Source organism: Chelonoidis abingdonii, chromosome 4 (genome assembly GCF_003597395.2).
Source record: "Chelonoidis abingdonii isolate Lonesome George chromosome 4, CheloAbing_2.0, whole genome shotgun sequence".
NCBI classification, from domain to species: domain Eukaryota; kingdom Metazoa; phylum Chordata; order Testudines; family Testudinidae; genus Chelonoidis; species Chelonoidis abingdonii.
In genome coordinates this window covers 1,649,389-1,663,694 of record NC_133772.1, presented here as the reverse complement: position 1 = coordinate 1,663,694, position 14,306 = coordinate 1,649,389, and the positions used below count along the sequence as shown (strand labels likewise).

General features: G+C 57.4%; 1 protein-coding gene across 1 annotated transcript in view; it reads left to right on the top strand.

Annotated features, from left to right (window-relative positions):
* Positions 1–1,080: 1,080 nt before the first annotated feature.
* LOC116840194 (uncharacterized) overlaps positions 1,081–14,306 on the top strand; it is a 31,608-nt gene continuing 18,382 nt past the window's right edge. Inside the window, exons 1-3 of the mRNA XM_075064681.1 lie at positions 1,081–3,084; positions 4,259–4,360; positions 5,276–5,665. Of these exons, the coding sequence (XP_074920782.1) occupies positions 1,297–3,084; positions 4,259–4,360; positions 5,276–5,665 (2,280 nt within the window). The 5' untranslated portion in view covers positions 1,081–1,296. The remainder of the gene's footprint in view (positions 3,085–4,258; positions 4,361–5,275; positions 5,666–14,306) is intronic.

The window sequence follows — 14,306 nt, the reverse complement described above, 5'->3', positions numbered from 1 at the left end:
GGGAGGGGAGGGGGGGCTGGGGGGTCCGAGCAGGGGGGGCTGGGAGCCAGGACTCCTGGGTTCTCTCCTTGGCTCTGGGAGGAGAATAGGGGCTGGGGGGTGAGAGGCTGGGAGCCAGGACTCCTGGGTTCTCTCCCGGCTCTGGGAGGGGAGTGGGGGCTGGGGGCTCAGAGCAGGGGGGGCTGAGAGCCAGGACTCCTGGGTTCCTTCCCCAGCTCTGGGAGGGGAATGGGGGCTGGGGGGTGAGAGGCTGGGAGTCAGGACTCCTGGGTTCTCTGGGAAGGAAGTGGGGTATGATGGGTTGTGGGGCTGGAGTCCAGCACTGCCTTCTTTGTCTGTACAGCACCTGGCACCCTACAGCTCAGGTCCCAGCACGTGCTCCCTAGGCCCTGCCACAGCACCAGGCACAGTCCTTCTGCGCCATGGCCCACCCGGCTTGTACCAGATCATGATTTAAGGTACATCGAGACTACCCGCCATATCGGCGGGTAGCAATTGATTTCTCTTGGATCGATATATTGCATCTTAGCTGTACGCAATATATTGATCCCCGAACGCGCTCCCGTCGACTCTAGAACTTCACCAGTGTGAGCGGCGGTAGTGGAGTCGACAGCGGGAGCCGCAGCCGTCGATCCTGCACGGTGAGGACGAGAGGTAAATCGATCTAAGATCCTTCGACGTCAGCTAGGCTGTTCACGTAGCTGAAGTTGCGTATCTTAGATCGATCCCCTCCAGTGTAGACCAGCCCTGTGTCCCCACTGAACTGGAGAACTGGCTACGAACCACAATATTATTTAACTCACTAACAGCGGTTGGGGCTTTCTCTTCACCTTTGGAGCTCCTGCTTTTCAACCTTTTCTCTGTTTTTACAAAGGCTAGTTTCATTCAAAACTTTTAATTTTGAATGAAACTGGGAATCTCTCACAGTCCCAGGAATCCGGGAGCTGGGCATAGAACCCAGGAGTCCTGGCTGCCAGTGCCAGCCCCTCCCTGCTCTGACCACAGGACCCCAACCCCTTTTCTCCTGTCTGTCTCATTTCTATGCTCATTGCCATTTGTTCCTCCTTTACAATGCAGGAACGAGCTGGCGTGTTCCTCCTAGAACCCCAAATCATCTTATCTGGCCCAGCTGGTGTCAGCGGTGGGATCAGCTGTACAGCAAGTGACCTCAGCACAGGCCCGGTGGGGACAAGGCCAGTGGCCTGGAGGTTCCCAACTGGCCTACTAGGGAGTCACCACTGGGGATCAAGAGTCGGAGTGGAGAGTCAGCTACCGTCTCCCCGCTGGGCTAAGAAAATGGCTGCCACTCAAGAGGTGCCTCCCCCAGCCCTGGGCCTCCATTTCCTGTATCCACTGGAGGAGACGATGGCACCACGGGTGAAAATGGAGGAGCCCGAACCGTTAGGCCCAGAGCCAGGCTGGGAGTGGGAGGCAGCCAGCAAGGCGCCATGGTTGGTGCAGGCTGGGACCATCGGGGAGCTGCTGAGGTGGGCAGCTCCTCAGCAGGCCCGGCCTGAAGAGACACCCCAATGCTGGTGGGGGCAACGGTCACCCCTGGAAGTTCTCCCCCCCTGGGAGAGCCCCACGCTGCCAGACAACAGCGCCCTCTTTGGGCAAACAACCGACGCCTGCCCATGGCCCCGAGGGGAGCGCTTGACACGACTCACGCCAACCCTCGGCAGCGAGGCCTTTAACAGCCCACGGGCAGGGGATGCCAAGGATTATGGAAAGGTGAAGGCGGCCATCTTGGGAGCGGAGAGGGCAGCCATCTTGGGAGAGCAATTAACGCGACTCACGCCAACCCTCAGCAGCGAGGCCTATCGCAACCTAGAGGCTGGAGATGCCAAGGATTATGGGAAGACTGCCATTTTGGGAGTGGACAGGGCAGCCATTTTGGGAGTGGACAAGGCAGCCATCTTGGGAGAGCCATTACCTCGACTCACACCAACCCTCAGCAGCGAGGCCTATCGCAGCGTAGAGGGTGGAGATGCTAAGGAATACGGGAAGGCAGCCCTTTTGGGGGTGGATAGGGCAGCCATTTTGGGAATGGACAAAGCAGGCATCTTGGGAGAACAGTTGATGCGAATCACGCCAACCCTTAGCAGTGAGGCCTATCGCAGCCTAGAAGCTGGAGATGCAAAAGATTATGGGAAGGCTGCCATTTTGGGGGTGGATAGGGCTGCCATTTTAGGAGTGGACAAGGTGGCCATGTTGGGAGAGCAGTTGACACGACTCACACCAACCCTCAGTGGTGAGGCCTACCGCAGCCTGGGGACAGGAGATGCCAAGGATTATGGGAAAGTTTCCATTTTGGGGGCAGATAGGACAGCTATCTTGGGAGTGGACAAGGAGGCCATCTTGGGAATGGACAAGCCGGCCATTTTAGGAGAGCAGTTGACGCATCTCACGCCAACACTCACTGGTGAGGTCTACCGGACCTTAGAGGCCAGAGATGCCAAGGGTTATGAGAAGGCAGTCATCATGGGAGAGCAGCTGACACAATTCATGCCAGCCCTCAGCAGCGAGGCCTACCGTAGCCTAGAGGCTGTAGATGCCAAGGATTATGGGAAAGCTGCCATTCTGGGGGCAGACAAGGCAGCCATCTTGGGAATGGACAAGGCCGCCATCTTGGGAGTGGACAAAGCTGCCATCTTGGAAGATCAACAGACACAATTCACGCCAACCCTCAGTGGCGAGGCATACCGCAGCCTGGAGGCTGGAGACACCAAAGATTATGGCAAAGCAGCCATCTTGGGTGTTGGCAAGGCAGCCATCTTGGGAGTGGGCAAGGCTGCGGCAGAGAGGTGGCGCCAATGCTTCCGAGGATTCAGCTACCAGGAGGCTGGTGGGCCACGGGAGGCCTGGGCTCGGCTCCGGGAGCTTTCCCGCCGCTGGCTGGAGCCCCAGCGTCGCACCAAGGAGCAGATCCTGGAGCTGCTGGTCCTGGAGCAGTTCCTGAGCATCCTGCCAGGGGAGATGCAGAGCTGGGTCTGGGAACGAGGCCCTGAGACCTGCGCTGAGGCCGTGGCCCTGGCCGAGGGCTTCCAGCGGGCTCGGCCGGAGGCCGGGATTTGGGAGCAGCAGGTGCAGGGGCGGGGAGGGCATCTAATCCATGGCCTGGTGCCAAATCACAGCCTGAGAAGAACCGTCTGACCACACTGAGCCATCTGGGGCCGCCACAGGCAACAGACTGGCCTCCTCCTGTCCTCCCCGATGTGCCCAGCCAGGCCCTGGGGTCACCAGCCCCCTGGGCATCAGAAACACCTCCCCACATGGTGCTTGGCCGTGGCACTTCGTCTTACTGGGTTGACATCTCCATGGTGGAACAAGCCCGGTGCCGCCAGGCAGTGGAGATGGGTGGGGTGGGGGTGACCCCTGGGGCAGGGGGACAACAGAAGGGGCGGGAGGTGAGTTGAAAGGGTAGCAGGAGAGGTGCTGTTGTCACCCCATGTGTGGATTGTAGATAGGGACAGCAAAGGTGAAATCTAGTCTTTTCCCTGGGGCTTTGTGGGTAGAACGATTGGGAGGTCAGGCCAGGTGCCTCCCCCAGGGCATTGTGGGTAGGGAGAATGGGAGGTCAGGCCTAGTGCCTCCCCAAGGGCATTGTGGGTAGGGAGAGTGGAGGGTCAGTCCAGGTGCCTCCCCCAGGGCATTGTGGGTAGGGAGAGCGGGAGGTCAGGCCTGGTGCCTCCCGCAGGGCATTGTGGGTAGGGAGAGTGGAGGGTCAGGCCAGGTGCCTCCCCCAGGGCATTGTGGTAGGAGAGTGGAGGGTCAGGCAGGTGCTTCCCGCAGGTGCATTGTTGAGGAGGCTCAGGCAGGTGCCTCCACCCAGGGCATGTGGGTAAGGTTGGAGTCGGGAGGTCAGGCCCAGATGCCTCCCCAGGGCATTGTGGGTAGAGAGAGCGGGAGTCAGGCCTGGTGCCCTCCAGGGCATTTTGGGTAGGGAGAAGCGGGAGTTCAGGCAGGTGCCTCCCCCAGGGCATTGTGGTAGGGAGAGCGGGAGGTCAGGCCTGGTGCCTCCCGCACGGGCATTGTGTCAGGGAGTGAGGGTCAGGCCAGGTGCTTCCGCATGGGCATTGTGGGTAGGGATGGAGAGCCTGGGTATTGTTTTCTGTGACTCCCATGAGCCTTTGCAGCACCACCAGGAAATGACTGATGGTCATGGTCCCATGGCTGTGTAACCTTGTCACTCCACTCCCTGCCCGTTATTCCCACACCTAACCACTGTTTCTGCATGACGCCTTCCCTTCCTTCCCAGGTCACTGTGCGGGTGAAGGTGGAAAAACCAGCATGGAGGAGACACCGGGTGTGCGGGAGCATCATGGAAACTCTGCAAGCCCACTACCCATCCCAGGAGGGGGCAACACTAAGCCGGCCCGGCCTCCATGAGCTACCCTGCATCCCGCCAAGAGGAGCCCCAGCCGCCCCCGGGTAGGAAGATTGGGTCCTGGGGGTAATACCTCCAGGAAAAAGCCACCACTGGGGCAAGGGTTCCACAGGGGCTGGGGGGACAAGCGGGGCACTGTGAGTATTGCAGAGGGTGGTGGAATACATGGGGGCATTGGGTTGTCATTGGGAGGGCTGGCGAGGGGGAACAGACAGGACATGACATGAAGGAGGTTTAACACCAGCCCCAGGGGACTGGTGCGTAGAGGGGCCAGGGGTTGTGGATAAGGATGCAGGCATCGCGGGGCAGGGATGTGGGTAGGAAGCAGGCGTCGCGGGGCAGGGGATTGTGGGTAAGGATGGCAGGCAGACGTCGTGGGGCAGGGATTGTGGGTAAGGATGGCAGGCAGGCGTCGCGGGGCAGGGGATTGTGGGTAAGGATGGCAGGCAGACGGCGTGGGGCAGGGATTGTGGGTAAGGATGGCAGGCGTCGCGGGGCAGGGGATTGTGGGTAAGGATGGCAGGTGTCTCAGGGCAAGGGATTGCAGGTAAGGATGGCAGGCATCACGGGGCAGGGAATTGTGGGTAAGAACAGCAGGCGTCGCGGGGCTGGGGATTGTGGGTATGGCAAGGAGATACCATCTGATTGTCTCGCTTCCCCTCATTCTTGGTCTCTATTCCTCATCCCTCAGCAGGAGCCATAATGGAAGAGGCGAAGCCACAGCAGGAATGTCCAAAAGAAGGCAAAGTGCCCCGCACCTGCCCCCCAAAATCCACTGGGGACAGGAGCCCTGGGAGTCAGGGTAGGGCTGATGTCCCCCAGCCGCTGAGGGAACTTGCCCCGCATGTCCGTGACCCTGATGTCGCGTCTGGTTCCCACCCAATCCAGGGTCCTCACCTCTGCCCCCAGTGTGGCCGGAGCTTCCGCCAGAGTTCTGCCCTCCTGGCTCACCAGCGGACCCACACTGGCGAGAAACCTCACCAGTGCCCGCAGTGCGGGAAGAGCTTCTCCCGGGGCTCCCAGCTCACCCGTCATCTGCGAATCCATGGGGCAGAGAGATCCCACCGCTGCCACCAATGCAGCCGGAGTTTCTACCACAGCTCCGAGCTGGCCAGGCACCGGGCCTCCCACAGCAAGGACCGGCCCTACGGGTGCAGCCAGTGCGGGAAGAAGTTCCGTTGGCGCTCCGACCTGGTGCGCCATCAAATCACCCACACTGGCGAGCGCCCCTACGGCTGCCCAGAGTGTGGCAAGAACTTTGGGCAGAGCTCCCACTTGGTGAGGCACCGCAGGACCCACACAGCCTGAAGGAGGTCATTATGGAGGGCCACCTAGAGGGGCCCATCTCGCTTGGCCTCAGGGGCCATGTCAGCTGGATGACTCCGCACCCAATGACTCCCATATCCAGACCATATCTGGTGGTTTAGCTAGAGCACGTCTCTTAGAGGTCCAGTTTTAGGCTGGATCAGAACCAAGGACCATTGAGCCTAGCCTCCTCTCACCCACGATGGCCAGAACCGAACAGGACATAGGATTGGCCAGGCTGGGCCAAAGGCCATCCTACATTCTCTCTTCTCCAACAATGGCCAGCACCAGAATGGGAGATTGGATTGGCTGACCTGGATCAGAACTTTAATTACCCTGGTACAAGAAATAGGAATACGCTAATGAAATTTGCAGATGACACACGAATTGGGAGTGCACATCATTCATACAGTGGAGGACGAGTTGGAGAGACAGGAGTAATAGAAACAGGATGAAATTTAATAGGACAAAATGCCAGGTCGTAGCCTTAGGGACTAATACTGAGAAAGGCTGCTCTGAATTGGGGGCGAGGGGTCCTCGGATGGAAATGACATGGGAGGAGAAAGATGTGGGTGTGTTTGTCGATTGCAGGACAACAATGAGCCACCAGTGGGATGCGGCCAGGAAAGAGGCCGAAGCAATCCTAGGATGGGTGAGGTGAGATAGTCCTGGCTGAGATCAGGAAATATTGATCCCACCTCATCTGGAATCCTGTGTCCAGTTCGGGTTCCCCACGTTGAAACATGAAGGACCAGGTGCAGAGAAGGACACAGCTGTGAGGATCAGGGGACTGGAGAACCAGGAGCTTGGCTTGTTTAGCCTAAAACGCAGCCTGCGAGGGACATTTACTGCTCATTGGGGTAGGGGGGTGGGCGGAGAAGGGAACCACCAGGGAGGCTGAAATAAACGGAATTGAAACAAACGTTTTCCTTCTGACCTTTGCAAAATAAAATGTTTCCAGTTTTCAATTCAATCTTTTTTTCTTTCAAAGTTTCCTTCCAGAAACAGAAAGAAGTGCTCCAAACTGAATCAAAACACTTTTCCCAAGCCAAAACGTTTCCATTGTTCGACCCAGAGACAACTTTTTGGAATGTTCTGTTTCTGTTCTTTTTGTTTTTTTAAAGGTAGGAAAAAAGGGCTGAAAACTGATAAGTTTTGGGTCCCAGGGATGATTGTTGTGGACTTGTCGATTCACCAAAAAGTGTTCAGTTCAACCTGAAACCGTTTCCCCCCGGATCCCCCGATTTCTCAGATGGCCGACAAACGAAAAGAATCCGTCCTCTGTCCCGCTCTCCGTGTGAGTTTGGGCTTTCCCAGCTGGAATCAAGGTCCAGCTAAGCCGACTCTCTGAAACAGGCTAAATCCAGCAGCTTCAGACAAAGGTATGAGAACCCCGCAGCTCTGGGAAAATTCACTGCATTTGGTCTCCTCGCCTTTCATAGCTAGAGCTTGCCTCAAACCGTGAACGTTTAATAGCCCTTCCCAAAATGCGTAGTGCTTTGCTGTCCTCATAAAGATCCCAGCCTTCTTTGAGACTGACAGGATGCTAGGAGTCTGCTAGGCGGACGAACATTCGATGATCCAATTTCTTTTTTCCTTGTAGGGAGGCTCAAGTCACCCCTGAACCTTCTCTCAGTTAAGCTAAACAGCTCGAGCTCCTGGAGTCTCTCACTCTAAGGCAGGTTTCTAACCCTGCAATCGTTCTCTGGCTCTTCTCTGACCCTGCTCCAGTTTATCAATGTCCTTTGTGAACAGCAGGCACCAGAACTGGACACAGGATTCCACCAGTGGCCAAATGCCGAGGGAAAATAACCTCGCTGCTCCTACTCCATCCTGTCTCCGAATATTTGCCACCAACCCTACAGCAACCCACCGGACTGAGCAGCGTGGTCTCTAAGCACGGGGTGTCCCTGGGGTTACCTGGTGGTCAGTGAGGGGGAAAGGTCTAGTGTGGAAAAATAGGGCTGCTCCACGCTAGGAAAAGAAGTATCTTTAACCTGGGGGCAGCTGCTATGGCACCACTTCCTAGCAGGGGCCTGGGCACCAGGCCTCGGGTTTCCCTGGACCTGCTCCCGCTCGGAGTCTGCCATGAGTTAGCGCCCACGGTTTGGCTCCCCCACGGTTAAAAACCCCAACGGGAATGTCTAGCAAAGGCCACTTTTTCCGATGCTGTTTCAGAGCCGTGAAGGGGAAGCCGCAGCAGGATACGTCCAAGCATCACATTGGCCCTCCTCACCCCAGCATTGTATGTGGAGCTCGTCTCCGGTCCATTAGCTACCGCACTGCGCTCCCTCAGTGCTTCTGGGGAGACACCGGCTTTGTTCTCTGGCTCTGCCCTTGGCTCCCGGCATGGCCCATGGCACTGCAGCCTGCTGGGCCTCAGTTTGCCCAGCTGGAAAATGGGGAGATGGATCCTGCTTTCGATAAGAAGCTCTTTGGGGCAGGGACGGGCGCCCATGCTGTGTCGGGCCGTGCCCAGCATGACAGGGCCCCTGATCTCATGGGCGGAGGTCTGTGCCACACCTGGTGCAACAAGGGCCTTGATTCTGGCCAGGGGGAGAGATCTTTGCAGTCCCCAGCGTGACGGGGCCCTCATCTCGGCTTGGGGCGGGGGTCTGTCAGTGTCCGGCCCAACGGGGGCACTGATCTCGGTGGGGGGAGGGGAGGAATGCCCAGCCCAAGGGGGCCCTGATCTTGGTCTGCAGCTGTCAATTTCATACACATAATAAATAATAGACACGCACATAAATCTTTTCTTCTCGTGTTTCCCAGAACTATGTGGATGGCAGGATCCCACATACATCAGTCTCCAGTGCCAGGCAGCCAGGTCCATTGTGACCATGGGAGTCAAAGGACCTCAGCTGGTGGAAATCGGTGGGAGCACCCATGAGCATCAGGCTCTAACCCCTAGACACTACTCCCCCTCCCAGCTGGGGAGAGAACCCAGGAGTCCTGGCTCCCAGCCCGCCCTGCTCTGACCCACCAGACCCCACTCCCCTCCCAGAGCCGGGGAGAGAACCCAGGAGTCCTGGCTTCCAGCCCCCCCTGCTCTGACCCACCAGACCCCACTCCCCTCCCAGAGCCGGGGAGAGAACCCAGGAGTCCTGGATCCCAGCCCCCCTCTCTGACCCACGCGCCCTCTCCCTCCCAGTGCCAGGAGAGAACCCAGGAGTCCTGGCTCCCAGCCCCCCTGCTCTGAGCCACCGGCCCCACTCCCCTCCCAGAGCGGGAGAGACCCAGAGATCCGGTCCCAGCCCCCCTGCTCCAACCACCAATCCCCACACCCGCTCCAGAGCCGGGGGGAAGAACCCGGAGTCCCTGCCTCCCAGCCCCACCCTGCCTGACCACCATCACACCGCTCCCCTCCCGAGCCGGGAGAAGAACCCAGGAGTCCTGGCCCCAGCAGCCCCGCTCGCTCTAACACCACAGCCCCCATCCCTCCCAGAACTGGGGAGAGAACCCAGGAGTCCGGGCTCGCTAGACATTTCCCCCGGACACAAAGGGAAAAACCATCGAGCTCAGCAAGCGCCCTTCCCGGGCGCTGTGACGTCACATATGAAGGGCCCTCCCCTCCCCCACGGGGCGAGCTGGGAGCGGCGGCAATCTCGACACCCCCGCTGCTTTGCGGGCGCTCTTAAAGGGCCAGCGCCGGCCCCCCCCGCGCGGAGCGGTGAGTCCGGGCTGGGAGCTAAGGGGGCGGAGGGTGTCATCCCCCATCAATCCGGAGTCATCGCTGAGTGCAATGGGGCAGGCTGGGTTCTGCTCTCTCTCCCCGGGGTAGATCCGGAGTCACTCCTGAAGTGCAATGGGGCAGGCTGGTCTGCTCCTCTGCTCCACGGGTGAAGTCGGGAGTCACCCCTATGCAATCGGGGCAGGGCTGGGTTTGCTCTCAGCTCCCCGGGGTGAATCCGGAGTCACTCCTGAGTGCAATGGGGGCAGGCTGGGTTCTGCTCTCAGCTCCCCGGGGTGAAATCCGGATCACTCTGAGTGCAATGGGGGCAGGGCTAGCAGTTCCGCCATCTACTTCTAAGGACACCGTCTGCACAACTGTAACCCTAAATCAAATTCGAGAAAACACTCTCTGATGATTGACCATACTATAAGCGATGTAGGTCAGTGCGTTGCTGCGTCCTATCAACTGCACCATCGAGAGTGAATCTGGAGAGACACGAACCTACCTCGTGCTGCACGTGTGTTCACAAACCGGGTACGCTCTCATCACTCAACACCCCACGGGAGCTCACGAGGGAGAATCCGGAGTCACCCCACGACTCGCGTAACTAGCGCAATTGTGTGTAGGCAGGGCTGGTTCGTTCTGCTACCCTCCCTAGTCTGATCCTTAAAACAGATCAGACACCGCGGACTTTCCACCCTGACTCACCCTCAGCGATGCGTACATATAGGAGAAGGCACAGAGCTGCGGTTCTGAGTCTCTTCATAGCCGCCCATGGACCCACGGGGCGCTAAGCCACGAGATGTACACTCTCTCGAGCTGCAAGGTGCGACAGAGGACTAGGCCGAGACTGGAGAGCTTCGCATGCTACTCTGCACGGCACTGAGACGCGTGTGAACTCAGGCACAGGAACGACATCTCCGAGATGCAATTGGGCGAGGTAACCGGTAAGACTGGGTTCTGCTTTAACGCTGTCAGCACAGAAGTGAATCCTGAGTCACCACACTCGTTGCGCCACTCTAATGGCGCGCGTGCACGCGCCTGGACTCTGCGCTTACAGTCCGCGTGAAAATCTGGAGTCGAGCCTAGCCTTCTACAGGCCTCGCGAACAGAGATGTTTCCCTGCGCACAGCTTTGGTTCTGATCTCAAGCCTTGTGCTCCGCGACAAGTCTTGGAAGTCGCGACACTGGAAAGAGAGGTGGTGGCGAGAAACACATCACAGTGTGGCGAGGAATGCGCTTGGTTCGTCAGCCTCTGCTCCCGACAGCCATCTTGATTTGCAAGAGAGCAACGCCCCGAGGTGAAATCAGAGTAAGGTCTCTGCGCTGAGCCTAGCCAGCACGCGGATACTGCGAAGAGTGTTTGAGAGAGAGAGCGAGCGAGAGCCAAGACTGTGGATCCGCCTCTAGCACTCACCGGAGAGCGAGTTCACAATCCCCGGAGTCAACAACCAGATGCCGGCGTATAGCAGCAGGGGCATGAGGTGGTGCATGAGCGCTGCTCACCTCTGAGAGTGGAAGTCCGAGAAGTCACCTACACCTGCAGATAAAGTGAGCTCAGGGACTGGGTTTGCTCTCAGCTCACCCTGGCACTCACATCTCCACGACCCACACACCTCAGGCAACAGCCCGCCAGACTTGGGGCGCTAGTGCTCCAAGAGGCTGCCTCTCTAGCTGCGCCTCAAGTTGTGCGTGAATCAGTGGCTAGCCACTACTCAGGCGTGAAGGCCTGATAGCACTCAAAGAAGTCTCAAGATCTATCAGTATTGAGCCAGGCGTCAGAGTGCAATAGATGCTGAGGTGTCACTCGCTCTCAGCTCCCCAGAGTGACACAGCCGACAGTCACCCCTAGGCGATGAGACCAATAGCTAGAGCGAATGAGGTTCAGTAGAATGCTCACTCCAGGTCCGACGAAGCGCGAATGATATGCCGGAAGCACCAGTCCACCCTGAGCGCGCCACTGGATGCAATGAGCGGATGGAGGAATGATGGGACGAGCACAGCTCGAACATAACGGCGCCAAGGGTGAGCACAGTCCGAGAGGCACAACGGACATAAAATGAAGGGCAGGAAAGAGGCAGTCGGCAGCTTGTAACGAGAGTAGCTAGAGCCTCCCGGCGGAGCCTGAAAATTCGGGAGCGGAGACCACGCGTCGCCTCGAGTGAAAAAGCTGAATAGGGGAGGGGGATGTCATTCGCTTCTGCCTCAGAGGCTCCTTCTCTCTGCGCAGGCTAACGAGAAGGCGACACCTCTGTTGAGCGGAAGCACATGGGCGCGACAGCTGCTCTCACATCCGCTAACTGGGGCTAGAGATCCGTCGATTCTATGCGCACTATATTGTATCATTATACCCTTTATACAACAAAGGGATCCTAGGGGCTGCAAGAGTGGACTAGAGGTTCATACTAAAATCTCATACACTCGCGCTTCCACAACGAGAGTGCAAAGCACACACCATTATCCTCTAGCGTCCCTGCACCTGCACAACGAGGCAAACAATGAGAGCACAGGGCGATGTGCCTATGAGTATCATCCGAATAATTCTCCTCTGTGGAGCGCAATCAAGAGTAGGCCTCATGGCCCCAAACTTCTAACAAGGAGCGGTCGCTCCCATGCCAGGGCCCATCCTTGGACCCACCATGAGGAGGCGACCAAGATCTAACTTCGGACGGCTCACAGCTTGGACCCCCTCTCGACACATACCGCCATTTAGGGACAGCTACCGCAGCAGGTCCTGGAGACAGAGGGGCTTCAAGGCCCAGCACACGGTAACCGGATCCCTGACGTCTGAGCAACGAGGGAAGCAAGTCGTAGCGACTCCCTAATCTCAAGTTTCTCAGAGAGACAGACACATGGTACAATCATGTGTTCCTAACTAACAGAATAAAGTAATGACGAAGTCTAATGAGATCACCGAGGTCACCATTCCCTCGAGATTACAATAGGGCCAGCACTGGGAGCTTGGATATCCGGATCTCTGCCGCCATCACCCCCAAAGGAATCTAGGCATTCTCTATCTGAGCTCCTCTGACCCACATCCATTACCTCCAAGTAGGGATCATGCCCCCTGTCCACTGATTGGTCAGCTAAGCCCATTATCTCCAAAATCATTAAAGGATGCTGAATGCCGGCTCTCATGCTGCGAGCGTGACCTACTCCCACCGGCAACTCGAGATGCGAACGTTTGCCAGGGCGCGGAGTCACTCGAGACTCCTACCCACGTATTCCCTATAAGGTGATTCTCAGACTGCTTGCCCGAGAATCATGAGCGCCATTCTGGCATATTACATTTTTTGCAAGACAATAGGTGACTCTGGCACTGGCCAAATTGACAATGGCTTCCAGTGTAAGCAGGGATGCCATTGCTGTTGTACAGACCCTGCACCTGGCCTCCTGCCAACCTTCCTGCACGTACCCTAACCATCCCACATGACCAAGCGTTCAATCTGTCTTGCCTTTGTCTGTTCCCTAGACGCTGTATAGGCCTGACGGCACTGCTTAGGTAATGCGAGACGGCATCAGAAGTAATTCAATATCTTCTACTGTCAGTTCGGCCAGACAGAGTCCACCACTTCTCTGCCTTGCCAGGCCCCACCAATCAGATAACATGCTCACGGACTGAACACGCGCTTCCCAGAAGACTGAGAGCGCGAGCACCTGGCCTCTTAAGGCTCTGAGCCCTGGCTCGACACTGAATGGCGCTACTGCTCGCGGGCTTATCCAGAACTCGAAATGCAGGCTGTATAGACTCGACCTTAAGTTTAGTTCTTCACTCCAGAGCAAATGACATTTTTAACTGGCAAAGATAGCTCCATACCGTATAAGGTGGTTCCACGTGCGAAGAACAAGTGGCGACTCAGTATGACCTTCGCCAGATTACGGCAGCCCATCACTTCGCTGATGTGCGATTGGCAGGCACTGGACACGATATCAGTCTTTGTGCTATAGTATTTTAAACCAGAGAGAGAGTTATCAGCGACACGAGCAAAGAATGGCGCAGGCAAGACAAACCCACCTATCTAATTGCCTACTTTACAAATGTGAGAAGTACGGCGTGAGTCGAAAACGAGGGCCCGCAAGAACGGGAAAGGATAAGTAGAATGAGTTGTTCTCCATCACTAAAAAGCTTTGCATAATACCATCATGATTAGGAGATAGTCTAGTATTGGAGGTCCAAATGGACCAATTCGTCCCTCCTCTGCCCACGGACTCCAGAGGAAGCGAGGGCCCGTGGACCCCCAGCTAGAGATTCTGGACCCACATTGACCCAGCGTAATCGCCATGTCCACATTCTCTCCAGGCTTCCACACTCCCCGCAAAGGCTGAACATCAGGTGAATGGAAGCGAGGGAGAGCTGTGGGGCGCCTGATCTCGCCTCGCCCCGAGGCTGGGAGGGACGCCCGTGAGACGCCACACGGTGAGAATGAGGGAGACCCCTAAGGGAAAGGGAGAGTCATAAGCGGGCCCTCCAAACCCGTGTCCCCTGACACCGCGCATTACAACATTTAGCACAGAGCTCCTGGCTCGTTTCACCTCCTGGGCCGGGATTGGGGCCCAGGTTTAGAGCAGGGAGCTGAGGAGCCAGGACTCCTTGGGTTCTATCCCTCTCTGGGAGCCGGAGTGGGGCTGGTGGGTAGAGCAGGGGGGCTGGAGCCCAGAACTTGGGTCTCTCCCAGCGTCTGGAGGGGAGTGGGGGCTGGTGGTTAAGAGGTGGGGGGCTGGGAGACCAGACTCTGAGTCTCTACCCCAGCTCTGGGGAGGGAGAGTGGGGCTGGTGGTGTAGAGATGGGGGGCTGGGAGCCAGACGCCTCGCGTTCTTAGGACAACGCTCACTACGACTTCACTTCAGCCCTAGTGGGAGAGATAAATGTTGAGATCGGTTCACCCAATCTCTCCAAACGAAAGGAACACAAGAAAAAACAAAAAAAAAAACCAGCCGGA